The following is a 27,262-nucleotide window of genomic DNA, read 5'->3' as shown; positions in this document are numbered from 1 at the left end:
CGTCTACCTAGATAGAAATCTCGTTTAGTCGCATCAGAACCTTTCCAATAAACTTGACTCCTATCAAGATCCCATCGTCATCCTGCATGTCGCTCTCCTCCCTAAAATCCTCATTGTCATCGTCCAAACAGCACAGACATGTGACGACAACTGCCGTGTACCTATCTCCCATCTTCATCGGAAGCCTAGACTGTGCAAGCTTCACAAGATGATCCTTGATGAAGGGAGACGGCCTGCCAGTTTCTTGTATCTTGCCAAAATCCTCCACGGTCAAGCCTAGAGCCTCACCTGGAGCCGTCTCGCCGTCGTGCTGTACAAAACTCGCCCAGAGGCCAACCTCCAGCAAACAGACCCCAAGGCTATACACATCATGCTGCATGACGTATTTGTCGTGGGCACGAAGGCCTTGGCGCCCAGGGTGTCGATAGAGATTCCCTTCCCAGGTAATGTCTCCCTCGAAGAGAGTCTGGAAGTTGACGCTGCGGAAAGAGTCAAAACCGAGAAGATAGGCAGATCCCAGAGATGTGTCGGATTCGTTTTTGGGAAACAGTAGAATGTTTCCGGGTCGGATGTTCTTGTGGACAAAGTGGTAGGCGTGGACGTAACTGACTGCCCTTGCGAGATGCCTCGATAGATCGAGTGCTTCAGTAAGGCTGAAGATCTGGGGTTGCATGAGGCGTTCCCTCAAGGTAACCGGTGTGGCATCTTTTTGGGGCATCTGGAAAACCAAATCCAGTGAATTGATCTTTCGCTGGCCCGGGCCTCTCCTCTTGACGAGCCCATAGCAAGCTAGAAGACCACAGTCATCTGAGTTGATCTGGTGCAGCTTCTTTGCCAAGTCTTCGGAGTCTGCTCTGACGCTGGCGATATCCATATTGGAGTGGCATGGGATCGAGTTGACGAGGTATCGCTTTTGAGAGCCGATTCGCGCGATGATTTGGGTCGATGAAAATGATACCGACTCTGCTTGGGTCCAGTTCAGTTTTTCTTGAGGCAATGTGACATGGACCTGATCGAGTTCTCCGTTTACGATTCTGCGGAAAGCATGTGCCTCTCCTAGAGTCTCTCGAGAGGCTTGGGCAGCAATGGATTCCCCAACCGATGTGGTACGGGATGAAGCTGCTAGTTCGGTTTGTAGCTTTGCATCTATGATGATGTTATGAGTGCGGAAGACGAGTAGCCAAGTTGGATCAAAGATCCTCTGCCAACGCTCAAGCTGTTCGACAACCTCCTTGATACTGCTCTTGACAATGGCCAGCTTAACCTTCCTGATGCCCTTTTCAGAGATGACCGATTCAAGCTTGCCGACGGCGATGTATAGCCTGTCCTTCAGCATCTCATAGAGCTCAAACTGGATCCTGCGCTGGTCGTCGCTGAGTTTGCTTTCGACCTGTTTCAGAAACTCGACTTGCGTATCTGCACGGCTGAGGATGGCCTCGACCAGCAGGATACTCTCCTTTACATAGTCATCGGCGCTGTTGTAATCCTTGTACAACTTTATCAACCTCTTGCCATAACTAGTGGCTGTTAACGCTGGATTACCGGTTCTGGGGACTACTTACTTAAGAACCAAGTCTGCCGCAGCAAATGAAGCCAATCCTAGCTCCACGCCACTCATCGTGACGACACGACGTCGGTGTGATGATACACCGAGATGTCAGTCCTCAAAGAGAGATGGAAGGACTAAAAACGAAGCGTTAAGAGAAAAACAGCAAACAAGGCTCGGGACTCGGAATCGGCAGGGATATATGCATAAGCCTCAGCCTCAGCTTCACTGCACCCGCTGAACTGCCTCGCCGCCCTCCTCTTGACTCTCTTCCTACCAAGGGAGGCTGATTCGGTCTTCGACCAGATGACCCGACTACTGAATTCTGAGTAACCTATACACGAGCGCAAACTTCGTTGAAAGCCACCAGCAATCGAGCCATCTATATCAGATCCAAGGGCCAAGACCCAACCCCCGCAGGGCGGAATGCGTGGTCGAGGAACCCCGCCTGGTTACCTTGAAATCAGCCTGAATCCGGAGCGAGGATGGCCGACAACGAGAGAACGTTGGTTGATCTTGTGCGCGACTCGAAAATTGAAACAAGGTCTCTAGACTCCCATGTCGTCGAACATGTACTATACGAGACGGGCTGGTCCGCGCGACGCCGACGAGTTCCAAAGACAGAGCCATGGATTAAAGGCAGGCAGGTAGGCCAGGGCACCTTGGGACGGTGCACCTCCAGCCATGCAAAGATGGCGACAGAAATAGATTCAGGGCCGTCAAGGAGGTTAAGAAGTTTGTTGTTGTGGGACAGGAGCTGGGCTATACCCGGGAGCTCGAGGCCATCATGAAGTTCTCCAACGACAAGGTTGACGCCCTTTGCCCACGCGGCGATCCATTACTCATTTCAATAGTACAACCATTGCTTTGTGAGTTCCCAAGGTTGGTATGAGCTTGAAGACGCCATATGTATCACCATGGAATACTTCGAGCTCGGAGATCTCCAGCAGTACATCGACACACCTTTTCAAGAATCCGAAGGGAAAGAAATCACAGATCAGATCCTCGAAGGGCTAGCCTTTATGCACGACAATGGGTTCATTCACCGCGACCTCAAGCCTGCCGTAAGATTCTCCAGCCTCGTGTCTTGGTGACATAGCTGACCAAGATAGAACATCATGGTCGTCGACAAGAGTCCGGAGTGGTTCGTTAAGATTGCGGACTTTGGCATCAGCAAACGACGGCATCACGATACCTCACTTCTCACGATGCAGCGCGGGACACATGGCTTCGCAGCACCCGAGGTTATCGGGTCGACCTCAGACCAGTCCTACACATACTCAGCCGACATGTGGTCGTTGGGCGCCATGGTGTATCGCATTCTCACAAGCAAGATGGCATTCGATTCCATAGGAGACCTATTCAAGTATGTTCGTGACGAGCTCGAGTTCCTGGTCGGTCCGTTGGAATTGTGCAACATCTCTCAAAGGGGCTGAGACTTTGTTCTCATGCTCATGGAATCGTGTCCCGGGTCTCGAGGCTCCGCAGCATCAGCTAGGAACCATCCTTGGTTGATTGAACCTCTTACTCCTACTAAGGGAGAAGACTTGTAAGCACTGACTCAAAATTGTGATGGATGCATGCTAATGACGTGTAACCCCGAAAAGGGCGTTATCATAATGGAAAAGTTCAGTCCCATGGCAGGCCCAGCAACTGACTTCCTCATCACCATCGCCGAGCCCAGATCTAGGCCGGCGTTTCTTCACGAATACATCATGACGCCTCATAGTCTATATGCAGCTGTGTCTGTTGGCCTGAGTCCTGAAGACATCATCGGCACTCTTGATCGCTTCCTCAAGACCCAGTTGCCCCCCCGCATCAAACAGTTCGTTCTGTCATGCACCACGAGCTACGGCAAGGTCAAGTTGGTGTTGAATAGTAACCGCTATTTTGTCGAGAGTATTGATCGCGAAATTCTTCAGATGCTGCTCAAAGATAAGGTCATCAAGAAGTTTCGACTACGTGGTTCAGGGAAGATCAACACAGCAGCTGCACCTATGATGGGTGGGATCGTCATCCCCGGCACCAAGGACGCAGCTGGCGCCCAGGAGGCCAACCTCCCCCACAAGACAGCGAAGCAACCTATAGAGACGAATTTGAGTGCAGATGTTTACCCTGCGTTGAACGAGGACGAAGGTGATGAGAAAGAAAGAAACTGCCTACAACTTTGAGATCCCGGATGCAGCTGTCAAGGTGGTCCAAAAGCGCTGTCTGGACCTCTCTTATCCCATCCTTGAAGAGTACGACTCTCGCTTCGACCGTGCCAACTCAAACCTCAAGATCGATCTGCGACCCAATACACAGATCCGGCCGTATCAGGAAAAGAGCCTCAGCAAGATGCTTGGCAACGGCCGAGCCAAGAGCGGAATCATCGTCCTGCCATGCGGTGCAGGGAAAACCTTGGTAGGCATCGCAGCTGCGTGTACTATCAAGAAGAGCGTTGTTGTGCTCTGTACGAGCTCTGTCTCTGCGGTCCAGTGGCGCAAAGAGTTTCTAAACCGGCTGAACATCAACCCAGCTAGCATTACCACCTTTACCGCAGAGAGCAAGACTATCTTTAAGGGCAGAGCTGATATCATCGTTACGACGTATTCTATGGTAACCACCAGCCGCGAGCGTTCCAGAGAGTCGAAAGAGATCATGAGCTTCTTGGCAGGCCGGGAATGGGGTCTCATGTTCCTCGACGAGGTCCACGTTGTGCCCGCCAACATCTTCAGACAGGTCATCTCGAGCATCAAGTCGCATTCCAAGCTTGGCCTGACGGCGACGTTGCTTCGAGAAACGATAAGATCTCGCACCTCAACTTCCTGATTGGCCCGAAACTGTATGAAGCCAACTGGATGGAGTTGTCTCAGCAAGGTCACATCGCCAAGGTCCAGTGCGCTGAAGTTTGGTGGCCGATGCCAGTCGAGTTCTATGAGACATACCTGAAGGTGCCTATCCGGATGAAGCGAATTTTGGGGGCCGTGAATCCATTCAAATTCCAGGCCTGTCAGCATCTCATCAATTATCACGAGTCACGCGGTGGCAAGATTATCGTCTTCTCTGATGACCTCTACTCGCTCAAGCTCTATGCTATTAAACTCGGCAAGGCCTTCATCTATGGTGAGACGTCGCAAGAGGAGCGGATGACGATCCTCGAGGATTTCCAACGAAATCCTTTTATGAACACGTTGTTTCTCTCCAAAATCGGCGACGCGTCTCTGGATCTCCCGGAAGCGACCTGCCTCATACAAATATCATCCCACTTTGGATCCCGGTGTCAGGAGGCTTAAAGACTTGGTCGCATCTTGCGGGCAAAGCGGCGTAACGATGAGGGTTTCAATGCCTTCTTTTACACCCTCGTCTCCAAGGATACGCAAGAGATGTTCTACCCGTTGAAGCGGCAGGCCTTTCTCGTGGGCCAGGGCTACGCCTTCAAGGTGATTAAGCAACTCGCCGGTATACACAATATGCCGGAACTTGCCTTTGCGAAAGCTTCCGAGCGACAAGAGCCACTGAAGCACACAATTATAGACAATGAAAAGGTTATCAGCGAGGAGGGTGAGACAGACTATCTTTTCGGGAATGGGAAGGGCAAATCTGGTCAGAAAAAGACTGCTAAGGAGAAGTCGAAACGGAACCCATTCTTTCGAAAGCTTGACCGAGAGAGGGAGCGCCGCCGGAAGAAGGCCGCCCAGTAAGCTTGGCTTGTCGATGAGTGGTGAGGAAGTATTGAAGTACGAGATAGGCGTTCGGGATTAGGGCACTTAGGAGAAATCTCCTTCCTATAGATGTATTTGTTTTTCAGGGAGTTGGGGTAATAATGTATCTTGCCTTACTTTATCTGATGATGAGCAGACTGGTGCCACGCTGGTCGGGTTTATTCAAGCGGATGATTCAACGCATTGCGCAAATGGTATAACATAAGAGAAGATATTGCCAGATAGTTTGTATATTAGATAGCAGCTTGATCTTGGCTATGTCTTGCTCGCGACAAACTGAGACAGGGACTTTCTCTCCCTCTTCCTGGCCGGCCTTCAAGTCAACTCAATGCTCGAGACGAAGTCGAAGCATCAATGTAGAACCCACACACGGACAATAAAAACAGACGTTCAGGATGCGCACTGTGAAGGCTGTTCAGGAGAGAGTAACTTCGAGATCCTTAGACAAGGGATATCAATCTTGGCCCGGTCTTAGGGAGCAGCTTCGAGTAGCCTTAGGATGATGGAAATACCTAGGCCGATATGCACATGTACCTGACGGTAGCATGCCAGAATTCTGTCTCGTTCTTGCCCCCATTGATCGACAACAGTAGTCCTGGTTGTTATTGGTACAGCCTCAGCAGAACACGACTCAATATGGCATCGTCGAGGAGGGCCAAAGTGTTCAATAGAGGAGTGCATGACACCAAGGTACAAGCCATGAGGCCACAAAGTATATGTCATCCATGGCATTATCATTAATATTGCTCTCGGCTGCATATTCACACGTGACAGAAATTGCGCCGTTTATACAAAGAGGCCTCCAAGATCCTCGAGACCAGCCAGAGGGTAATACATGTCCAGTGAAGAAGAAGAAAAATATCGATGTCAAGACGCTATGCAAAGAGGAACTCCTTAAGCACTGGCGAGCCAGAGAACTCTGGGTTCAACAATATACAGCTGCAAAACCAGGTTAGCATGAACTGTAGAGTTAGTGTGTGATACAAAGAAGACGCACTTGAGAAAGTATTGAAGACCCGCCCGCCTCTTCTCAAGAAATCGGGGCCGGAATTTGGAGATGACGCTCTTGGGCGGAAGAGCCGGAACTGCCGCCTCGAAACCAGGAAAGGTCTGGACCAGTCGGTATCGAAAGTCGTCAAACTCGGAATATCGCTTTCGAATGTTCATATAACTCCCCTACTCATTGAGTCAGCCCAGCTAATAAAAACTCCAAAGGTCAATAACCCACATTCAGCGTCTCGACACGGATGTTCCACACGACAAAGGCGCCAATGTTAGTGGTGCTCCCGTTGACGACGGTGTAGCTGACAATCTCGACGCTCTTGGCCCAGCAGGCATTGTTGCGGTCGTCGTGCTCGTTCGCCTCGTTGTCGCGGAGGCTGATGGCGCCCGCGGGCAGGACTGACTCGGCCGACATGTTGGAGGCGGAACGCTGGTGGCCATGCACATTGAGCCAGTACGGCGGCGAGGTGATGGAGCTCGGCGAGACAGTCGAGGCTGCGGCATCATTGTCGTCGAGGGGTCGGTCGTGGTCGAATGAGGTCCGCGGTGTCTCAAACACCTCGATGGACGTGCCGTGTGTCTCGGAGTGCTCTGCGCCGGCGCCGAAACCGCCATCAGCAGGCGCCTGATCTACCACCGTCGCCATTCATTCAACCATGCGACTGCCGAGAGCGTTTCAAAGTATGAGCAGTCGATGCGTTGGCGATGACGATCTCGGGGTCATGTATCTCTCGGTCGATCGGGATGTTGTATTTCGCGCAAGATGGGTTAATCGCCAGTCGCTTAGGTTCACTCGGACAATGACCTGATAGAGGGCTTCGTTGGCGAGTCAGGGCAACAGTCGATTGCAGCCCTGCTTTAGTAATTCGTTGCGAGGTGGGATCGGGCTTCACCGGGGTGACTCGTAACAATCTAGTAGAGCGCAAACAACAACAGAAGAGGATCAATATCACTAGCAAACAAAACAAAGGCAGCCAGGACAAGGCGATGCCCCGGAAAACTGCTTATTGTGGCGGATGTCTGATTTTGACGTGATGTTGCAAGGACTCGGAGCCTCAAACGTTGTCGGGCGCGGAAGCTTGTCTGTTTCCGGCCGAAAGAGGGGCCGCCGACCCGGGAGCATGGGAGGTACATCGGGCTGGTAACCGCCAACAACGGCGGGCAACTCCCGGTGCTCTAGTCAGTATCCGGCAGGGCTTATGCCGAAGCCTGTTTCTTCAGCTGTTTGCTTCCCCTGGTATCAACAGGCTTGAGGGCAAAGATGTGGTGATTGGTGCTGATTTGAGCCCTCATGCTGGAGTTCCCCCTATACCTTTCTCGAAAGCTGAGATTAAAGAGCCATGACGACTCGTTGTCTTTCTTCGAATCACCAAAATCCCGTCCTCCACACCCACCTTGCATCTCGTCCCCGGGCCGTGTCTCACAGCCCTCCGAGTCAGCTCCGTTCCGTCCTCGACCGAACAGACTCTGGCTCCCGGAGCTTCAGAGCTTCAAGCTCTCTTGGAGGCAACGAGCTAGGTAAGCTTATTCCAAGCCCCAAGTGGCGTGTGGCTCGAGGCGGATGATGCACGGTGCCAGAGGCGGTCAACCCGCTCATCCTGGCCGTAATCATCTCTAGGATTCATGTGAGAAGGCAGCCGAGAGTCGTGGTCTGACAGAAGTACATATCGGCTTGTGGATCTGCCCATGGATGGTTTACGCCGTCAATGTCCTAAAGCCACCGACTATTTTTTGCCCGGCTCATCTGTCGTGTCCCGTCAACATGCCGTCACTACGGAAACTGACAGGAAGACGATTTTGAGCCCGTCAGCAATAAAGACGAGTTGGGCTTGAGCATGTTGGGTCTCTCAGCTCCGCCTCCTGGGGCCGTTGGCACTACGTTATATCCCCAGACCAAGCGATCCCTGTAGTGGTGCTTCTAGACCTCGACGACTGTGGACGTGCGAGCCTGTCACCTCCACCAACCTGAAGCCAGCCCCCGACTGGCTCCTGTCTCGGGCAACGCCTTCTCTTCTCGGCTCAACTCACGGGCTTGAAGTAATATTGTGTGGTATCACAGAGATTTGTGCGGCATGCCACATCTCGTGGGCTTGCATATCCCGCTCAGCCAGCCGACATCTGCCTGCATGCAAGTTCCAGCCATTCCTCAGTGGCCGCGTCAGCGTAGTTGACCCGTCCGATGCTGTGCCGTCTGCAATGAGTTTAGACAGGAAGTTACAGGTCACCGGCGCCGCTTCATCATCATGTTCTCGTCGTTGTGCATCACGCGCGGGGTCGAGCAGTCTCGTAAATATCCACAAGAAATGGTCCGAAAGTACGGAGACACTGACTATAATCGCCTATCACGTATGCAAGAAATACGAGCGGCACTTCGGCTCTAATCCAGAAGCTAGGCGCATAGTCAGAGTTGCCTGTTTTGGGAAGAATTGGCCACCATTCTCGCATTCGAGTGGCCCGCCGCGACTCCCCGAGGAGTCTCGAGGTGGTGGGCTCGTAAACATTCATGGCGTGCACAGCACAACCAACTGGAGGCGCCGTACGCGGGAGACACAAGTCAGTGGTGATGCACAATGAGAGAAAGGGTCAAAACAAAGTGCAGCAAGTGGGCTCATATCGCTTCAATCCCCCATGTGGGGCTTGCTTCTCGTCGGCCGTCGGCGCCACCAACCAGGCGTGAGACATGTGGTTGAGGGTGAGAGGAGAGGAAGCCCAGGGGCCTCGCTGGCACTGGCACTGGCACTGGCACTGGCACTGACTGACAAGCGAGACAACTGAGATTGAAACTTCAAGTGTAGGAAGGGACAGTGACCTCGAATGAGGAACATGCCGATTGGGATTGTCATCAATAGAACAGACTGGGCTGGCAGCTTAATATCAAGGCGAGCGCCCCCTATTCCATGATGAGCAAGAAATAAGGGTTCTAGAGATTACATGCAAATGGACCAAACTAACAACTGCACCACTGCAAGCCTCCCAAGCCTCCCCAGACCACAATCCGCCCAAGCAGAAGCTTCAAGCACGGGAAACCCTGTCGGGGCTAGACCGACAATGGCCTGGGCCGTGAGGGTCCCAGGCATTCCTGACCACCAGGCTGCGCCGAGTGACGGGCATGGCTCCTGGGATAGGTGGGAGCTAAGCCAAATACTGCTGCTCTGGTGCTGAGGTCCCCTGCTCGCCTCTTGCTCCGGAGGAATACTGGTGCTACTTTGCAGGTCACAAACACCCAGGCGGTGGTCTGTGGTCGTGATAATCAACCAGCCTCGGGTCTCGTCTCCATTATGGCTCATTTCTCTTGGGCTGTACCGGAGGTAGCTTGTACTATGTAGTATCCATAGCCTGTCTGCTTGTACCGTAGCCGACCGTCCGGGGCTCCGTAGGGTTCCATTGCTTTGTCTGATCCTCTTCTCCTCTTCCTCCCCCTCCCGCCTGTCCCGTCTTTCAACATATACACTCGCTGCTGCACAAAAAAGAGTCTTACTCTTGCCTTTCAGTTCCCGACAATCGTTATTTGCTTGTTTCTCAAGCGACTTCTTAATTTTGCTCCTTCTCCAACTCTCGCTCTTCCCCCGTTTCGCAATCCCTCGCTTCCTCGTTTGACCTACCTACCATAATTGTACGTGAAAATCTGACCCAGCCAAGGCCAAGACAAAGCCTCTTTCCTCTGTTGTCGTGGGGATAGCCTCTTGCATACCTCGACCTCCCAACGGCGCCCCGAGGTTCCCTCAGCCTGGGAAAGGGCGAGCCTTGGTTGCAAATGAAGTTAAAACTGCTGACCCCAAGTTGCAGTAATCCCCCGACCTTCTCGTCAATCTTGTCCGTTTACGAGCTTTTTGTTTGGGCTTCAGACACATACTCCATCATCTTCACGACGAATTCTACTACTCAGCACAAATACTCATTCACCATGCCGTCTCTCCGAACGACCGTCTTGGCTGTTGCCGCTTCTTGCGTTGCCGTTGTCAACGCTGACTACTACATCGAGCCCGACAGTGTTCCCATCTCCCAGCGACGAGTTTGGTGCCAGAATGCCAAGGAGGCATGCCCGCTCATCTGTGGGCAGACCAGTAAGGGTGAGCCCAAGGTGAACAGCTGTGATCCTGTAAGTGTTATTCTTTTCATGCTTGCTCTAGCACGACATGGTCTGACTCAGCCTTCTAGGAAACCCTCACCTACGGCTGCATTTGCGGCGACAACAAGCAACCCAACGTGTCGGAGTACTCCCTGACTATTCCCTACTACGTCTGCCAGGAATGGGGCAACCAGTGCGTTGAGGACTGCAAGGGAAGCAACTCTTGTGCGTCTTCTTGTCGAGAGGACCACCCCTGCGGTGCCAGCAACCCCAAGAAGTACAACACAACCGCGACTGCCACTGGCACTGAGGCTGTCAAGGCCACAGCCAGCGCAACCGACGATGCGGACACCATCTTCACAGGCAACCCCGGCGGCGATGACTCCGACTCCGACTCGGACAGCTCTACCAGCAAGAACGGCTCCTCGGCTCTCGAGGCCGGCCGAACATGGGGCCTGGCAGTCGTACTGAGCACCATGTTTGCGGGATTCGCGATGCTGTAAGAGGATCGCATTCGCCTTCAACAGGGTGGGGAACAGAACCTCTGATGCATTTGGGTGTTTTTGATTCGATTCGATTCGCTTGTGTTTGTTTGCTCATACATTCCTTGAGAGCCTCGGACGTCTAGGTGTTGGGTTAGCTTCTGGTGGTAGGGCATTATTGATTGATTTCATGTTTTTCGACTTGGGACATGGGAAGCGCATGTCCCCTTTAACTAATAGGGATAATGATGGTGGCAGAAAAGAGGAAGAATCAAAGATGGCCAACTGCGATGTTGCAGTTGAAACCCCAAAGCTTGCATCTGCGTGCAGCGTGACACTCGAGCTCGTGATTGATTACTTGTTTAGTTAAAGACGTTTTCTTTCAGTTGGACGTTGAACACCTCCACCTTCCGGACCCTCGGACCGTTATGGCGTCCGGACGACGGATTAACTGTGTTTGCGAGATGAAGGAAGATTTGCTGATTGATTGATTGCCTGGCGACTGCTCGTATTCTTTTTGCAAGTGCTCACGCGCTCACAGGACGATTAGCACATGTAAATGACTCTGGATCTGCGCGAGACCCATAGATCCTCGGTCCCCAACAAATCAAGTCGAGAGAGTCTCGTGATGAGTTCGGACGCTGCGGATATCCATGTGAGGGTGTAGGGCTGGCCGCCTTTTGAGAGAGAAAAGAGGTCAAAGTGTCGGATCGGCTAGGGATCCGTCAGGCAGGATCAGAAAGGGGCATTGGATCGGGTGACGGTCAACGCAGGTCGCGTCTATCGTTGGCTGTCAAACTCGTCTACTCGAGATTGTCTCTGAGATGCTTTAATGAAATGTCCAATTTTAGAGGCATCGTGCCCCTGTAAGCGGAGACCTCCAGTGGGCCGGATCGCTGGCGCTGGCAGGGGCATCTGCCTGTGGTCCAGGGGCTCGAATGGCGCGCGGCGCGACATACGAGACCACGAATGCTGGATCCAAGTGGGAAGCTTTTTCAATTTCAAGTACCTGCTGTCCTCCAGCTCCAGAGACGAAACCTGCCCCTTTACACTTCCATCTCTTCTTCACACTCCTTCTTCTTGGATAAAAACAAAGGTATTCCTTCACGGTTTGTTATCTCTTCACCGTCTTTTGCTCGACCGTTAGACCCCGATCAAGCCATCCCCCGGTCTGTCGCGAATCGAATCTCTTGGCCTGAAACTTGATCTGCCATCCAATCCATTCCCATCCGTTCCTCAACAAAGCCCACCCCCAAACCCAAGCCCAAGTCGTCACGCCTGTCAATTCTTCCACTCAGAGACCTGAGATTTCCGCCCACGTGCAGCGCCGCCTGTCTCTGTTTTGCGCCGCTGGGCTTTCTGCATCAGAGGTCCTACCGAGGGAGCTATTGCGTACAGTAGCCTCCAATTTCTTGGCTTTGCCGGCATATTTTTTTCCAGCGCTGGCTGTTGCTCTCCCGTACCCTTTTAAAGGGTTCCCCCGTTTTTCCGTGCCCCTCCCTCCGGCCCCTCCCTTCCCACCATGTCCGGGAGCGAGACACTACCGCTTTTCAATCCCACGGCCAGCGACCCGACCGGCACCAACATGGCTCCCAACACGAGTAAGTCATGAACAGATTGATGGAATGCTCCTCGAGGGGGAGCATCTCTGGTTGTCTCAGGCTGACCGTTGACATTTTTGTGCAGAGAAAAACGTGGCAGAGTGCATCTCTGATGATGCACTTGTCCACCTCAAGACGTACAAGTACTCCAGCGTCGATCTGTCGCCCGTGTCGAAATACATCCTCGGCCCCTTTGTACGTCTCCTCGATGCCCAGAAAAGCTTTGTTTCTCCTCTCCGCGGCCCTCTACAGCTTGTCTTCGACTATTGTCCTCGACATTGCATCCGCTGAGGAGCGATGAAGCTCTCGTCCGCCGACATGATGGAGCTCATGACAGCTAACCCTTGTCCTTTGTCGTCATACAGTGGAACGCCTCGGTGAACCTCCTCCCACTATGGATCGCTCCCAACATGGTCACCCTCTTGGGTTTCTGCTTCATTCTGGGAAATGTCGCCTTGGCCCAGATTTTCATGCCAGACTTGGTTGGACCGGTACGTTGTCGCTGCGCGCAAAGTTTGGGGGTAATTTGCTGATTGACGACATGGTCCAGGGTCCCTCATGGATTTACTTCAGCTTCGCCTTTGGTCTCTTCATGTACCAGACTATGGATAACCTTGACGGCAAGCAGGCGCGACGAACAGGAACCTCGAGCGGCCTCGGCGAGCTCTTCGACCATGGAATCGATTCCCTCAACTGCACCCTCGCCAGTCTGCTCGAGACGGCGGCTATGGGCCTGGGTACTTCGCCAGCTGGCATCTTCACGGCGCTGTGCCCCTGCCTCCCCATGTTCTTCTCGACCTGGGAGACGTACCACACGCACACCCTCTACCTCGGCGTCATCAACGGTCCCACCGAAGGTATCCTCATCGCTTGCGCCATCATGATCATGTCTGGTATCTGGGGCCCTCAGATCTGGACTCAGCCTCTGCGACTCGGTCTGAACGGCAGCCTCCCCGGCCTTGCTGACCTTTTGGGCGAGACTACCTTCCGAGACATCTGGATTGGTCTCATTGTCAGCTCGCTCGTCTTTACTCAGATTCCTTTCTGCGTCCTCAACGTTGTCAAGGCCCGCCGCGCCAACGGCCTCCCCGTCTTGTCCGTCTTCCTCGAGTGGATTCCCATGGCCGTCTACACCATCTCGATTGCTCTCTGGGTCTTTTCTCCGTACAGTACCCTCATGAAGGACAACCACCTCGTCCTCTTCTGCTTCACCATGGCGTTCGTCTTTGGCCGCCTCACCACCAAGATGATCCTCGCCCACCTGACGCGCCAGCCCTTCCCCTACTGGACCGTTATGTTGTACCCTCTCGTCGGCGGTGCGATCATCGGAAACCTTCCCCGAATTGGACTTCCCCAAATTAGCGCCGAGATGGAACTCTACTATCTGTGGGCCTACCTTGCCTTTTCCATGGTCGTCTACTTCCGCTGGGCCTGGCTCGTGGTGACGAGCATCTGCAACTACCTGGGCATCAACGCCCTCACAATCCCCAAGGAGAAGCAGATTGCCAACAAGCTTGCCCGCGATGCCACCAAGCTGCATTAGACGGGAACGGCGCAGTGAGATGGAGTAGCGCATATATCAAGACATATCCAGCATCAACTTATAGATTCAACATATCTTACCCCGGGAGATGAGCAATGATGAAGGCATCGGCATCACGGTACAGAGGAGGAAAAGCATGACGGGCGTCTGGTGTTTTTTACTTGTTTCTCGCACTCATTCTGGCGCCAGGATACATGAAACCCTGCACAGCGCCACGGCTATCACGATATATCCATTGTAATAGATTTCAACGAAACCCATGTGGTGTTGGGGGTAACAAGGCCTGTTTGGATATGCAGGCGTCTGCGCATTAGACGCAGTCCAAGTAAATAACATGACTATAATTGAGTCGACAATTACATTTACGTTGGAGGGTTCAACACTCGCAACTTTAAGTCAATGCGGTCTGTCGAAACAGCATCTCCCTCCCATTCATTTATCAGTTGAAGTGTGCTCTCACACTTGCTCCTCACAACATTCAAGCAGTCTTTTCCAAGCACCAAACGAACAGGAACCTCCTTACCCTCCGCCACGCCTGTCATGGTCAAGACATCGACGACAATCTCAGCCCCGCCATCCACATCTCCCGGTTGGTTATTATTGGGTAGATATAGGCGTCATGGCTAACTTGCACTCTCCACCTTGGAGAGCGATATCCCACCTCGCACAGGCAACTCTCAGTCAAGTAGCCTACGGAGAAAGAACAATTTCAACAGCAATTCGGGATATTTTATATTGTTCTTACACATGCTGCAACATGGTTGGGGCCCCAATGCCTTACCCACCATTCCGTGCACGGTGAAGAGACAGGAGTTCAGTTGGTTCATAGACAGCCATGCAGTGGAGGTTAAGGCAAAGTGCTCCTAAGAAGGCATGCAAACAATGGATATCAATCAAATTTGCAAGGCTATAAAAGTGGATCTTTTTATGGTGGTTCCATTATCATCTCAGTGCACTTTTCTTTTCATTTAGTTAGAATAGAGTTGTAATATTTAACAGGACTGCCTTTCTAGTCCCTTCCGCCTATATCACCAACCTGCCATCCATCACTTTCATCAAGGTTGTTGCTATCAGCCAATCGGGCTCTATCGCTCAAGCCCCCTGGACGTTCAGATGATGCCCCTGAAAGTTTGTTCTATGCAAGGGTCTCCCCCGCCACAAGCCGAAAGGGGGCTGCGGCGTGGCCCTCCACCGGGCCGATCTGGTCAAGGTGTCGACGAGGAGTGAGGTACCTGGCATTGGTGCCGTTGGTTTGATGACAGCGTGAGCTACTACTGAGTGGCCGGGCTATCTACTCTAATTATTTGAGGTTAGAAGGTCTGGGGAACACTATCGTGAATTCGAAACCTCCTGTAACTAAAATCATTGCCGGGTACCGTGTCCATCCTCGAGGTCAAGGTTACCTCCTCGTGGACGCTGACAGGCGTAGGTTTCGTGTCCCCCACTACTTTATCCCTTGAACAAGTTACATCCATACGAGGCTTCAACTTTTGGACACGAAGCATTTTGGATAGGTAATAATTCCCTCGCTTCTATAGCACCCGCAGCTTCTCAGCGTATCCTACCCGCGCTGGAACTCCCGTCGCTGCCAGATCGACCTCTGATGCTCCAGGCGGAAGGAGCTAGTTCCTGCGCGCGCGCCCCTCCCACGACAAATGGGAAAACCTGCCATTAGCATGGCCGCATCCTCGACAATGCCCCGAATACCATCGCCATTCACCACCCTCGCCCTCTGCATCTTCGCCCTCGTCTCGACAACCCTCTTCTCGCCAGCTGCTGCTGCCGGGTCCATGACGCTTTCCGACGATGCCCTCAACAACATCCCATCGCCCGGCGACGATTTCGATATCCACAAGGGCAAGCTGTTGGCCCCGATCCTGATCCCCCGCGTCCCTGGAACCGAGGGCCAGCTGCGCACCCAGAAGCACTTTGTCGACTTCTTCACCGAGAACCTCCCCGAATGGACGCTCGAGTGGCAGAATTCGACATCCAAGACACCCGCCACCGGTAACAAGGACGTGCCCTTTGCGAACCTCATCTTCCGCCGGGATCCGCCATGGGCGCAAAAGGGGGACGTGAGCCGCCTCACCCTGGCTGCGCACTACGACAGCAAGTATGAGCCCGAGGGTTTCATCGGCGCAACAGACAGCGCTGCGCCATGTGCAATGCTGATGCACCTGGCGAGGAGCATTGAGGCTGGGCTCAAGGCAAAGTGGGAGACCATGCAAAAGAACGGCGACGATGGACTCGATGATGCCCAGGGAATTCAGATCCTGTTTCTAGACGGCGAGGAAGCCTTTCATGAGTGGACAAATGATGATTCCCTCTATGGGTCGAGGTACGAAACAGCACCATCATAACATCGAGTTTTGCTAACGCGCATGATAAGATCGCTCGCAGAACAGTGGGAGTTCCAGTTCCACGGCTCTACGTCCACTTACCGAACACCGCTGGACTCAATCAGCCTCTTCGTTCTTCTCGACCTTCTCGGTGAAAAGAACCCTAGAGTCCCTTCGTACTTCCTGACAACGCATTGGGCATACCGCGCAATGGCTGCGCTTGAGAAGCGCATGCGAGAGCTGAACCTCCTCGAGACGAAGCCTAAGAGAGCATTCCTCCCCGAGGTGAACAAGGATGCCACCCGCTTCAGCCGCAGCTACATCGACGACGATCACCGGCCATTTATGCAGCGCGGCGTCGAGATCCTGCACATCATCCCGACACCGTTCCCGATCATGTGGCACAAGATGGGCGACGACGGCGAGAACCTCGATCTGCCGACGGTTCGCGACTGGGCGAGGATCACGACGGCATTTGTGGTCGAATGGATGGGCATCCAGGACTTCATGCCCGGCGTGACGGGGACCAAGGCCAAGAGGAGCGGCGCGGCGGCCACGACGACGACGAGCCGGAGGACGGAGCTGTAGGAAAGGAACGGGGGATGAAATGTCGGTGGGCAGAGTGGCAGTTTCGGGCTTGGCGTTAACGGCGCGATGTCATTGTACAGATAGAGGTAAAAAGAGTCATGTCATCCTGGGAGGGGGGTTGCATGTAAGGATGGGAGTTTTGCGGTCTGGTGTCTGTCCTTGATACTCTTTATACTATAACGATTGAAATTTGACGGATCATTTACATGTCTGACTGTGATTACTCTGCAGAATGCCAACAGCAGCAGCCAACAGCAGCAACCAACAGAGCTGAACAAGACGCTCATCTCTCATGGGAATGGACCGTGCAAGACGGACCGAGAGGCATTTATTACGGATTCTGCGCCAACACCAGACTAACAAATACACAGCTCCCGAAGTAAACGCCGGAATTCCCCTGATTGGCTGCTCCCACGATTCCGCTCTCGAAATGTGCCCACCGTTTGAGACCGGGTGGATACAGAGGGCGCAGCCGTTCATGGTTCTTGTGAGCCAGAGCCCGAAGTGACCTGGATGATTGGCAAGTCTGTCGTTTCGTGATGCGGACCAACCGGCATGGGGTCCCCTTGCGGTCCCTTTGCTGCTTGGGTTTGCGGGACAAATAGACGAGAGGGATGTCGTTTATCTTTCGATCTGACGTCGGTGTTTGCACTTTGCCCCTTAGGCTGGGCCTTTATCTGAAATACTCACTTGTCCGCTTGCTTCTGGTGTTAGGCTCTCTTACTTCAGACTCTGCACTTCACCACCATGTCTTCAGCTGTATACTCCGAGGCGCAGGTCGCCCAGTTCCTCAAGCACCTTGAAATCCCTCACGAGTTCTACGTTGGCAGCGGAAGCGAGCCTATCCTGGACCATGCCTTTCTCACCGTGCTGCATCAGCACATGCTCTCCACGGTGCCCTATGACAACCTGACGCTGCACTACTCGTCGCACCGGGACGTGACCCTCGACCCTCAAGCCTTGTTTGACAAGATTGTCGGCGGCGGTCGTGGTAGGGGAGGTTATTGCATGGAAAGCAACTTGTTCTTTTGTTACATGCTCCGCGCTCTCGGCTTTCAGGTGTATCCCGTCGGAGTAAGAGTAAGACTTCGTAAGGATGGCGTTCCTCACGGTGGATATCCCGGCTGGTAAGTTTACTTGAAGTAATACAGATAAGACATTTTGACTGACTCACTTACAGGGTTCATATCGTCAACATCGTGACGCTGCCGGACAACACCCGTTGGGTCCTCGACGCCTCTTTCGGCGGCGACGGCCCCACGCAGCCGATGCCGCTGGTCGAGGGCGCCGAGTGGCGCAACATGGGCACGCAGGACGCCCGGCTCATCAAAGACTTCATCCCGGGCCAGACGGAACTCACAGCGGGCCGTCGCCTGTGGATCTACCAGTGCCGCAACGCCGCCGACCAGCCGTGGGCGAGCCTGTACGCCTTTAGCCACTCAGTCGAGTGGCTGCCCGCCGACTTTGAGGTCTCCAACTGCTACACGGGCACCAGCACGCGGAGCTTCCAGACGTCGACGGTGCTGGTGGTCAAGTTTTTGCGGAGGGCCAAGGTGGGGACGCCCACGGGAGAAGAGGTTTATGGCAAGAGGATGTTGATCAATGAGGTGATCAAGGAGAATCTCGGCGGAAAGACGGTGGTGGTGAAGGAGTGTAAGAATGAGGCGGAGAGGGTGGAGGCTTTGAAGGAGTATTTTGGAATTGAGCTGACGGCAGAGGAGAAGGAGGCTATCAAGGGGCACCAGTCTGAGATTAAGGGTGAATAGGGCGGATATACCATGAATGCATTTATGACCTTTCTTAGATATCCAGTTTTGTTCTTGCAGTCGATGTCGAGATGATCTAGTGCTTGGTGTAAGTGGCCACAGTAACGCCTTGAACATGCTACGATCATGAGAATGAGAGACACGACACGCACATTCAATCTTTATGTGTATTGAGAAAATCAGATGATCTCATCAGGAAAACAAGACGAAAGAGGAAGACGAGGGGAAAAAAGGACCCCATGGTTAAATAGTTCGAGCCTTCGATGTAGAGCAAGAGATGGAGGTGAAGTGCTAGCTGTGTGAGGCGCCTTCAATGAGAGAAATGGTGATAAAGTAGGAAAACAAATTAAGAAAAGTGGAAAGAAACTAATCAATCAAGAATTCGCAATGCTAAATAAAGCCCTTATTATGACGCAAATATGAATCAGAAGGACAACCGTGGATTTGACGGCTATCTCTCCGTTTTGAAGCATGCTCCTTTACCCTGAAGCCAACGAGGGCCCCCCATCGTATAGCTTTGACCAATCAAACACCTCCACTACTCACCACGTAACGCTCTCGAGCAACGTCGTCTGGAGCTACCCATTTCGAGATCCATCTCAAGCTGTCCACTTCCCTCCAACCAACGAATCGACCCTGCGACCGCCCCTCGAAATCATGCGCTTCTCAATCGCATCGTCGCTGCTTCTGCTCTCGGGCGTCGCGAGCGCTGCCTCGTCCTGGGGATTTACCGATGGCTCCGTGACCGTCTCTTCCAAGAAGGCCGACGGCGTCACCCAGAAGTAAGCTCTCCTACATCCCATGATGATGCGATTACGGTCGATGGGCATCTTGGTAATGAACACATGCTTACAAATGCTTTTGCGACAGGTTCGCCGAACAGAAGCCTACCAAGAACGCCCTCGTTTTCGGCCACACCGACAGCATCAAGGTCTCGTTGACCACAACCGAAGCTTCCAAGGCCAAGCGACCTCACCAGGCTTTCCTCGTCCTCACCGAAGCAACCGGCCTCGAGGCTCCCTATCCTCTCACCATCAAGGCGTCTGGAAAGGGATCCGTCGAGATTGTATGCGATTGCCTACCCGTCGACGCTGCGCCGTCGCTAACATGACCTCCAGACGCACAAGGACCTCCCTATCCAGCTGCTCCTTTCCGACACCCCTCTCAAGGCCAACCTGGTCCTGGGCTCCTTCGGTTCTTCCGACCCTCTGATCTCCCCCGTCTTCGAGATCGAGATTCGCCTTGATCCCAACGCTCCCGCACCCCAGTACGACGCTCCTGTGCGATACGGCCCCCGAACTCAGATCAACCACATCTTCCGCGCCGACCCCAAGAGCCCTCCCGTCGTCATCTCTCTCGCCTTTGTGCTGGCCATTGCGGCTGCTGTTCCCACCCTTTTCCTGGCTGTATGTACACCGAGATGAAACATGTTGTAGCTGGAACGATTGCTAATGTGTTGTAGTGGCTCGCTCTGGGTGCCAACGTCAACCACATCACCAAGGCCCTCGGTGCTGCGCCGGTCTCGCACGCCGTCTTCTTTGGATCCATCTTTGCCATTGAGGGAACCTTCTTCCTTTACTACAGCGCCTGGAACCTGTTCCAGACCCTGCCCGTTGTCGCTCTTCTCGGCGCCGTGTCCTTCCTGAGCGGTACCAAGGCTCTGAGCGAGGTTCAGAGCCGACGACTTGCCGGCGAGAGGTGAACGGCTTCATTGGACAAGGGTCTTTTCTTTACTCGATAGACTGGCTGGTTCCCCAAGACATAGCGGCACGCTGGTCAGCCTGAGCTTCGAGAAAGCCAGGGGATAGGTCGTATTCAAAAGCATTTTATCGCAAGAAAGGGTCTGGACATGTATATGATGGATGGCGCACGCTGGAACTCTGTAACATCAAAAATCTAGCGAATTCTATGAGCGTGGATAGAGGGATTGGCGGGCCACTCGTGCCGAGGATGAGTCGAAACGTAGACCTGGGCACTTCGATGGGATGTATGATAGACAAATGGACTTGAGATTCGAGACTCTCTGGTATTGAAGCATATATGAAAGTGCCTCGATGATAAAGTATGCTTTCACATCAAGTGCCTCATCGTGTTTACTTGTTGAGATCACCGAGTTGGGGTTAACAGCTGACCGAGCTTGTACGATACCATGCAACCATGTACCTGTCTCGAGATTATCATGTTCAACATGCATCCGAAATGAGACTTTACATGCAAGCACGCCCTTCTCACCCTGAAACAGGCACATCCGCCGCCACGGTTCGTGGAACACTGGTTGTCCTCACTTCCTCTCACCTCCTTACCCTCATGCCTCTCTCATGTGAAAATGCCTGCTTCCTTGCCTTCTCAAACATTTCTTCCCAAAACAAGCAAATATAGATCTCATTTACATCGTCACTCGTCTACAATCTTGGTCCACATGCCCAGCCGCTCCTCCAACACGCTGTTGAACCACTGCGCCCGCTCCATCGGGGGGGCATGACCCATGCCGTCCTCGATGAGCCCAACACCGGGCCTCATCACCTGGATGAGCCTCTCACCGTTATGTAACTTGATCATGTTGTCGCGCGTGCCGTGCATGACGAGGATGCGCTCCCCCCCGACAGTGTCGGCAATCTGGCGTAGCTGCTCGTCTGACTTGCGGTGCAGGCCCGCCGCTGCGAGCTGGCACATGAGACCCCCCGTGGTGAAGGTGTCCGGGTCCAGCCGCTTTGTGAGCTCCTGCGCCTGGAAACGCTGAAAGTTGGAGTCGAAGAGGCGGTACGCCGGGCCAACCTCCGGGGGAGGAGGCCCGCACCGGGGAGTGACGCCTGGCTCCGGAAGGGTCTCGGAGTCCGGGGCGGCGAGCCACTCCGGCGTGAAGAGCTGCAGAGCCGTGTCGGAGATGTTGCGCTCCATCGACTTGGGAATGATGAAGCCCACGCGTTCAGACAGGGTTTCAAACAAACCCTTTGCGCCCTGGGTCAGCCCCGCAGACGTGCAGAGCAGTGAGAGAGACTGGAGGCGCTTGGGGATGCGCATGGCCATCTCTTGGGCGATCATGCCGCCCATGGAGATGCCGGCTACGTTGAGCTGACGTTCAGATGTCCAGCCGATGTGTTCGAGGACCTCGATGACGTCCAGGGCCATCTCGCTCGTCGAGTAGCGGCTGAGGGGCTTGTCGCTGCCGCCAATGCCGCGGTTGTCGATGAGCAGGACCGAGTACTTGTCGCCACGGTCATGGCCAAAGTACTTTGTCTGGCGCTGCCACGAGGTCAGGGCGCCAACCAGACCCATGATGAGCTGGTCACAGTCAGTTTGAGACCGAATTGCCGCATATTTGAGGGGAGTGGTAGAAGAGAGAAGTAGGCTGGCCGAGGAAAATTACAACGGGGGCAACGTACCACAAGCTTGATCGGTCCGTCGCCATGGACCTCCCACGCGATATTCACAGGACCACCGCGGTCCTTTGCCACAGGGAGCTTCCCCTTCTGGTGAGGTTCCAGCGCCCATATGGTAGCTGGATACGCTGGGTGTTTGAGCGTCTCCTCTGTTGAGGGGAACGCAGGATATCTGCGACGGCGCATGTCAGCGGGAGTATGAGAGGGAGCATCAAAAGAAGAAGAAAAAGAGGAAAAGACAAGAGCGATGTTGGTTATTGACTTACCCAGTCGACGCCATGGGTCTTGATTGTTTGCTTCACAGTGTCCTTGGCTTAGTGCATCCACAGTCTCTGCTTATACCCGCCCCGAACTTCCAGGGATAGCTTCTGTACTCGTCTACAGGCACCCGATGCCAAGCATGTGGATTCTTGACTGTCTCTGAGGTTATCAGCAGGCCGTCACAAGCAACCAGTCAGCAGCATCCTCACCTAAACTGGTTCTGAAGCGCTGCAACAACACGATATGCAAACGAGGTTTATGAATGCTCAATATGCCTAAAAACGATACAAAAATACACAAGATGCCGCCTGGGTCCTTGTTTGTCGTTGTCAAGATGTGGAGTGAGATAGCGCTTTTCGGCGATCTGATGTTTCCGCCCCCAGAAACCCCTAGAAACCCCAGACATGCCACGTGCTTGAGCTAGACCCAAAGACAGCAGGGACCTCGTATTTCAGCCGAGGTGAGAGCTGGGACATTGCGTAGGCCAGAGAGGCCTTGTTCTGCACATTGCAGGCCTAGACGTGACATGAGGCCTTTAACGATGGGTTTCTGGTTGCCAACACTAGGTTGACTTGTCGAGGATCAAGTCACATAAAGGCCATGGGCTGTTAAATTGTATGAAAGCAGCCGTTGCTTCTTAACATATGGCTTCAGGGGAATTCATTTCTTAATTTCTTTTTGGGCTTCTTTCCTAGATGTAACTTGAAGGCTCACAACCGCTCAACTCCACCAAAACCCAGCTGGCCACCCATCATGTACAGTCTACTCAAGGCATCACCAAACCGATGCCACTGAGGTTCTCCTCATCAAGGTGGTTCTTGCGATCGACACCACCGCCGATGGGGTTGAGACGATAATTGAACAGGTAGTAGTGAAGCTGGCCATCACCTGCACCAAACTTTTGCTGCTCCAGGAAGAGGGCGTTGTCCATGAGGGTGAGGGCGTTGAAGACGTCAAACTTGTACTGCTTGGCGAGGATGAGAGCGTCGTGCGCGAGCTCGTTGAGGCGCTTCTTAAGCGCGGCCTTGTCAAAAGTCTCTTGCAGGGCCACCTCGGTTCCATAGTAGAACATGTAGGCAACCTTGATAACGCTGTGCTTGGTGTTACCAATAGCAGAGGATTCAATGCAGAAGAAGGAGAAGAAGTCGGTAATCTTGTTATCGTTATCCTGAGAGAATGGTCAGCGTGCGTTATTCAACAAGATCAAGATCACTCACCACAACAACGTATGTCCACACAACCTGCTCTCCGCTGGGCTCAATCTTAGGGACAAACCAGTGATAGGCCTCCTCACGAGTGAACTCGGGTGTCATATCGAAACGAGATGTGTATCGCTTGTACAGATCCATGACGGCTTCGAGATCCTTCTCCTCCATCGGGCGCAGACCCTTGGTGCTTGTGCTTTCGGGTAGGTGATACTTGCGAACCTGGTACTGAGGCTTGCTGTTAGGGGGAAGAGGGCTGAAGCCGCACTCGTACAGCTTCTGCCAGTTAAGGGCGCGGTGGAAGTACCGGCATGTGCTGACGGGCTTGGGGAGGACGACACCAGCAGTGTAGAGACCCTGCCAGATCTCGTTAAGGTTGCTGCGGCGGGTAATCTCCTTGATGAGGACGGGAGTGAGGCGCTTGCCTCGAAGCTTCTTGTGAATGGCGAGGAAGTTGACCTCGGAGCAGGTGATGAAGTTTTCGCGAACGCGCAGCCTGACGGGGATGGCTGAGATGAAGGCGACGAGTTTGCGCGACTGGGTGGCGCGAACGCCAACGTGATACTCCTTCTTCCAGCCAGGAGGCATCATGGCCCTGCAAGTGTCAGCAACCAGTTAGGTATACATATCTGAGAAGAGGGACTTACCATCGAAGGATAGAGGGAGAGTAGTTGAAGCGGAACATGGCCTCGTCGTCCTCAACGTAGTGCTTGTTCAAGAGCTCATACACCTCCTTGATCTCCTCGTCATCAGTCAGATCCATCGTCACCCATTCGAAACCGGCGATCAGAGGCGCAGGCTCCTTGTCCACCTCCTCGACCTTTTGGATGCGGAGGGGGCCCTCCTTCAGAGTCGAGTCCTCGCCAAACTTGGGCACAGGCTGCGTCTGCCAGAACTTGTAAGAGCCCATGTCCTTGGCATTCTTTCCGCCGGCGGCAAGTCCAGTCATGATGTCCTGGAGGTTCATCTTGCGCAGCATGGCGGCGGCCTCATCTGCAGAGGGGTTCTCGTTGCTCGAGGCCTTTGACACCTCCTTGGCCAGGGCCGGGTTGAGGGCGAGGAACTCCTTGATCTGCTGGGGAGTGAGGCCGTCAAGGGCCTTGTGGAAGTCGGAATCGGTAGGGCCAGATTTTTGGCCGGTCAGGGCCTCCTTGACCTTGGTGCGCTTCGACTTCTTCTTCTTCTTCTTTTTCTTGTCGCTGGAGCCCTCGGCGGCGTTGGGATCGGCATGCTCGTCATGTTCGTCGTGCTCCGACTCGGAGCCGGATTCGGCTTCAGCTTCGGCTTCAGCGATGGCCTTGCCCTTGAGCTCAGCGCTGGTCTCGTCGACCACCGGCTCGACCGGTTTGGACTCCTCGGACATGGTGAAGTGGGTTGCGGTGTCGAGGTGTGTGGTGATGTCGGAGCCAACAATTGACGTTGGTGGGGAGGAAGCTCATGGTGGGGTAATTTTCAGCCAAGTCAAGTGGCATGTGCTGGGTCTGGGTCTGGGTCTGGGTCATGCCCAAGTGTCTTCTTGCCGGATGCGGGGTTGAGTTTTAATCGAGGCTCTGAGGATAAAGGAGAACTTGGAAGAATTTTGATCGAAAATAATTGAAAATTTGCCGTGATTCTAGAGATCTAGAATTCTTCTAGATGATGTAAAGTTTTGTTGGTGTTGACACTCTTGCTAAAAAAGGCAATTATGCTTCAACGTTTAACTGGGCTGTCTGTGAGCATTGGTGCAAGTGGAACCAAGAGCAAGTCTCTTCTCCAGACAACCACAGAATTTGCGTGCTGGAATAGCGCTTATAGACCAAAATGGATATTGGTGACCTCTACTAGATCTGGGCTCTTAAGCAACGTTCTCCAGTGACATCCCCACCAAGCCCTTCGCGTGGAGCTCTTCATTCATACCTACCGAGACTCAGATCTAACAGCATGGCCGAACAGTGTCTCTTGTATACAACGAAAAAGCAGGTCTCGAAAGGCCCCTCTTGAGAGATTGGATAGATCTGTGCATCTTCTGACTCTAGTCTTCAGTATAAGTCGTTCCGTGTAGATCAAACGCCCTCATAATACCGAGGGCGACAGGTGCATATCCCATAATGTCGTTGTGACCTACACAGTCAAGTTAGTCAGTTATGCTTGACAGTCAAGCAAGGCCAATCTAGCCTACCTCCATGTGGGAAGAGTTCTTGTCGAATGATGATGTTGGGCTCTGCCATCCAGGTCGTTACGAATGCGTCATCTCCCTTTCTGATGGTCCGCTGTTCTTTCCAAGCATCGAATTCGGCTTCGTCGAGAATTCCTACTGTCTCCTGTGCTGCTGCTCGGAACAGTTTGTTGTCCTCAGTCCAGGGAATATCTCGGTCATCCTTGGCATGGATCAAGTTGATCCTTAGCCTCGTCTTTGTGTGTCGAACAATGTTGGCCAGTCGATCAGCGGAATGCCACTTATCGACAATGAAGCGGTGAAGGTAGCGCACTAGCCAGGGCCAGACACGGAAGGGCGCGAGAACGGGAAAGATGCCGGCAATGCGGTAACCCACGAGTAGATTTGCCAGATCGCTGAACCCGGCAACAAGTGTAATGCCGGCAAACTCGACGCCCTGAAGAGCATACTTCTCGGCGACGCCGCTGACAACTGCCGTACCTAAGCTTTGACCCAGGAGCTGGATGCGACTGGAGGGAATCCCCGCGACATTGATGGCCCATTCAACAAGCGTTGAAGCATCTTGAATGACACCTGCCTCGGACGGAACGCCGGTGGAGTGGCCAAAGCCTCGATAGTCAATAGCAATGACATGGTAGGACGAGGTGTCAGTTAGAGAGTGGTAGCTATCAGGCCGGATGGCTTGCGCAATGTGGCCAGCATTCTGCCTTTGTTAGTTGATGCCTGCTTTGTCACCTGCATCACTCACCCCGTGGACTGGTGTAAATGTTAGTCCTACCCAGTGTGTGCAAGTGAACCAGCGCAGATCGACTCACAGTACAACACCAATCGTGACTCGGGATCTTCTTTGAGGAGGCGAAACGACTCGGTCTTGGTAAAGTCTTCCGAGAAGCCCGGGTTCTGCGACTCTATTGAAGCCTCATTCTGTAGGTATAGAGGCAACGGAAGGATGTGCCAAGCATAGATGGATTCCCCATCAGGCGTCTTGAGCGAAAATGGAGTCACCTGATTTCCTGATGCGTGGCGTGTGAGGCAATGTGAGTGTCACGGAAGATTGCAGGGGAGACGCACGAGCAAAACCCCATTGCTGTGGCTTGTTGACGTCTGTCCACAGGAGGGTGTTGATTTTGTGAGCGTACAGAAAGCTATTTTCCGCGTTAGAGATTGATTGCGGTGCACATTGTGATTAGAAAGCTGGCCGTACTGTCTCTGAAAGAAAGGAGTCATGCCCAGGCCAAGGAAGATGCAGTACAGGCCCAGAGGTGCCGCGACCGCCCAGATGGCTGTCCGCAGCGCGGGATGAAGGGGGATTGACATGGCTGGTCTAGACAATTCGAGAAAAGTTCTAAAAAGTCTATCAGGAAAGAGGAATACGTCAAAACGCCAGAAATGAAAATGTCATGACTATATGGAGGTGCAAAGTCATGCTCGGGGTCTGAATCCGAGGCCTGAGGTTAAAGCAGACGTTGCTGCATCCGCGCTAAGGCGACAGCGCGGTGATCGAAGGTACCTGCAATTACGAGAGAAAGCCACCGCGGCCGATGTACTACAGGCGCAGGCGCGTCTTACCCGCTGCACAGTCAGCGATGCGGCTGTAACACGCCTGAAGTGAAGTGTGAAG

The 27,262-nt window shown here is 53.3% G+C and overlaps 11 protein-coding genes across 11 annotated transcripts; 6 read left to right on the top strand and 5 right to left on the bottom strand.

Moving 5' to 3' along the window:
• Positions 1-7: 7 nt before the first annotated feature.
• Positions 8-1,618, bottom strand: NCS54_00169100 (Protein kinase domain-containing protein; the record flags this gene model as incomplete). The annotated part of the gene is made up of 2 exons (XM_053147312.1): positions 8-1,517; positions 1,563-1,618. 2 exons carry the CDS (start codon positions 1,616-1,618, stop codon positions 8-10), a joined length of 1,566 nt encoding a protein of 521 aa, XP_053003287.1.
• Positions 1,619-2,116: 498 nt separating this feature from the next.
• Positions 2,117-5,229, top strand: NCS54_00169000 (DNA helicase; the record flags this gene model as incomplete). Its single annotated transcript, XM_053147311.1, has 9 exons — positions 2,117-2,193; positions 2,261-2,354; positions 2,401-2,610; positions 2,659-2,944; positions 3,085-3,095; positions 3,154-3,682; positions 3,732-4,267; positions 4,336-4,718; positions 4,824-5,229. The coding sequence occupies 9 exons, from the start codon at positions 2,117-2,119 to the stop codon at positions 5,227-5,229; spliced, it is 2,532 nt and encodes an 843-aa protein (XP_053003286.1).
• Positions 5,230-6,125: 896 nt separating this feature from the next.
• NCS54_00168900 (PX domain-containing protein YPT35) lies at positions 6,126-6,898 on the bottom strand (the record flags this gene model as incomplete). Its single annotated transcript, XM_053147310.1, has 3 exons — positions 6,126-6,189; positions 6,248-6,426; positions 6,479-6,898. 3 exons carry the CDS (start codon positions 6,896-6,898, stop codon positions 6,126-6,128), a joined length of 663 nt encoding a protein of 220 aa, XP_053003285.1.
• A 3,258-nt stretch (positions 6,899-10,156) lies between these two features.
• NCS54_00168800 (Hypothetical protein) lies at positions 10,157-10,824 on the top strand (the record flags this gene model as incomplete). The annotated part of the gene is made up of 2 exons (XM_053147309.1): positions 10,157-10,351; positions 10,411-10,824. 2 exons carry the CDS (start codon positions 10,157-10,159, stop codon positions 10,822-10,824), a joined length of 609 nt encoding a protein of 202 aa, XP_053003284.1.
• Positions 10,825-12,325: 1,501 nt separating this feature from the next.
• Positions 12,326-13,947, top strand: NCS54_00168700 (Hypothetical protein; the record flags this gene model as incomplete). Its single annotated transcript, XM_053147308.1, has 4 exons — positions 12,326-12,404; positions 12,490-12,599; positions 12,770-12,895; positions 12,955-13,947. 4 exons carry the CDS (start codon positions 12,326-12,328, stop codon positions 13,945-13,947), a joined length of 1,308 nt encoding a protein of 435 aa, XP_053003283.1.
• Positions 13,948-15,602: 1,655 nt separating this feature from the next.
• On the top strand, positions 15,603-16,874 carry NCS54_00168600 (Peptide hydrolase; the record flags this gene model as incomplete). Its single annotated transcript, XM_053147307.1, has 2 exons — positions 15,603-16,285; positions 16,337-16,874. 2 exons carry the CDS (start codon positions 15,603-15,605, stop codon positions 16,872-16,874), a joined length of 1,221 nt encoding a protein of 406 aa, XP_053003282.1.
• A 747-nt stretch (positions 16,875-17,621) lies between these two features.
• Positions 17,622-18,640, top strand: NCS54_00168500 (Hypothetical protein; the record flags this gene model as incomplete). The annotated part of the gene is made up of 2 exons (XM_053147306.1): positions 17,622-18,001; positions 18,055-18,640. The coding sequence occupies 2 exons, from the start codon at positions 17,622-17,624 to the stop codon at positions 18,638-18,640; spliced, it is 966 nt and encodes a 321-aa protein (XP_053003281.1).
• A 612-nt stretch (positions 18,641-19,252) lies between these two features.
• On the top strand, positions 19,253-20,342 carry NCS54_00168400 (Dolichyl-diphosphooligosaccharide--protein glycosyltransferase subunit 2; the record flags this gene model as incomplete). The annotated part of the gene is made up of 4 exons (XM_053147305.1): positions 19,253-19,422; positions 19,511-19,706; positions 19,759-20,046; positions 20,103-20,342. The coding sequence occupies exons 1-4, from the start codon at positions 19,298-19,300 to the stop codon at positions 20,340-20,342; spliced, it is 849 nt and encodes a 282-aa protein (XP_053003280.1). The 5' UTR covers positions 19,253-19,297.
• Positions 20,343-21,034: 692 nt separating this feature from the next.
• Positions 21,035-22,300, bottom strand: NCS54_00168300 (AB hydrolase-1 domain-containing protein; the record flags this gene model as incomplete). Its single annotated transcript, XM_053147304.1, has 3 exons — positions 21,035-21,922; positions 22,024-22,192; positions 22,287-22,300. The coding sequence occupies 3 exons, from the start codon at positions 22,298-22,300 to the stop codon at positions 21,035-21,037; spliced, it is 1,071 nt and encodes a 356-aa protein (XP_053003279.1).
• A 747-nt stretch (positions 22,301-23,047) lies between these two features.
• On the bottom strand, positions 23,048-24,849 carry NCS54_00168200 (Glycylpeptide N-tetradecanoyltransferase; the record flags this gene model as incomplete). The annotated part of the gene is made up of 3 exons (XM_053147303.1): positions 23,048-23,449; positions 23,499-24,081; positions 24,134-24,849. 3 exons carry the CDS (start codon positions 24,847-24,849, stop codon positions 23,048-23,050), a joined length of 1,701 nt encoding a protein of 566 aa, XP_053003278.1.
• A 648-nt stretch (positions 24,850-25,497) lies between these two features.
• NCS54_00168100 (Hydrolase-4 domain-containing protein) lies at positions 25,498-26,958 on the bottom strand (the record flags this gene model as incomplete). Its single annotated transcript, XM_053147302.1, has 5 exons — positions 25,498-25,586; positions 25,645-26,348; positions 26,420-26,654; positions 26,713-26,786; positions 26,846-26,958. 5 exons carry the CDS (start codon positions 26,956-26,958, stop codon positions 25,498-25,500), a joined length of 1,215 nt encoding a protein of 404 aa, XP_053003277.1.
• Between the last annotated feature and the right edge of the window lie 304 nt (positions 26,959-27,262).

The sequence above is a fragment of the Fusarium falciforme genome, chromosome 1 (assembly GCF_026873545.1).
Source record: "Fusarium falciforme chromosome 1, complete sequence".
NCBI classification, from domain to species: domain Eukaryota; kingdom Fungi; phylum Ascomycota; class Sordariomycetes; order Hypocreales; family Nectriaceae; genus Fusarium; species Fusarium falciforme.
The sequence above is the reverse complement of the archived record's forward strand: the minus strand, read 5'-3'. Positions and strand labels throughout refer to the sequence as shown.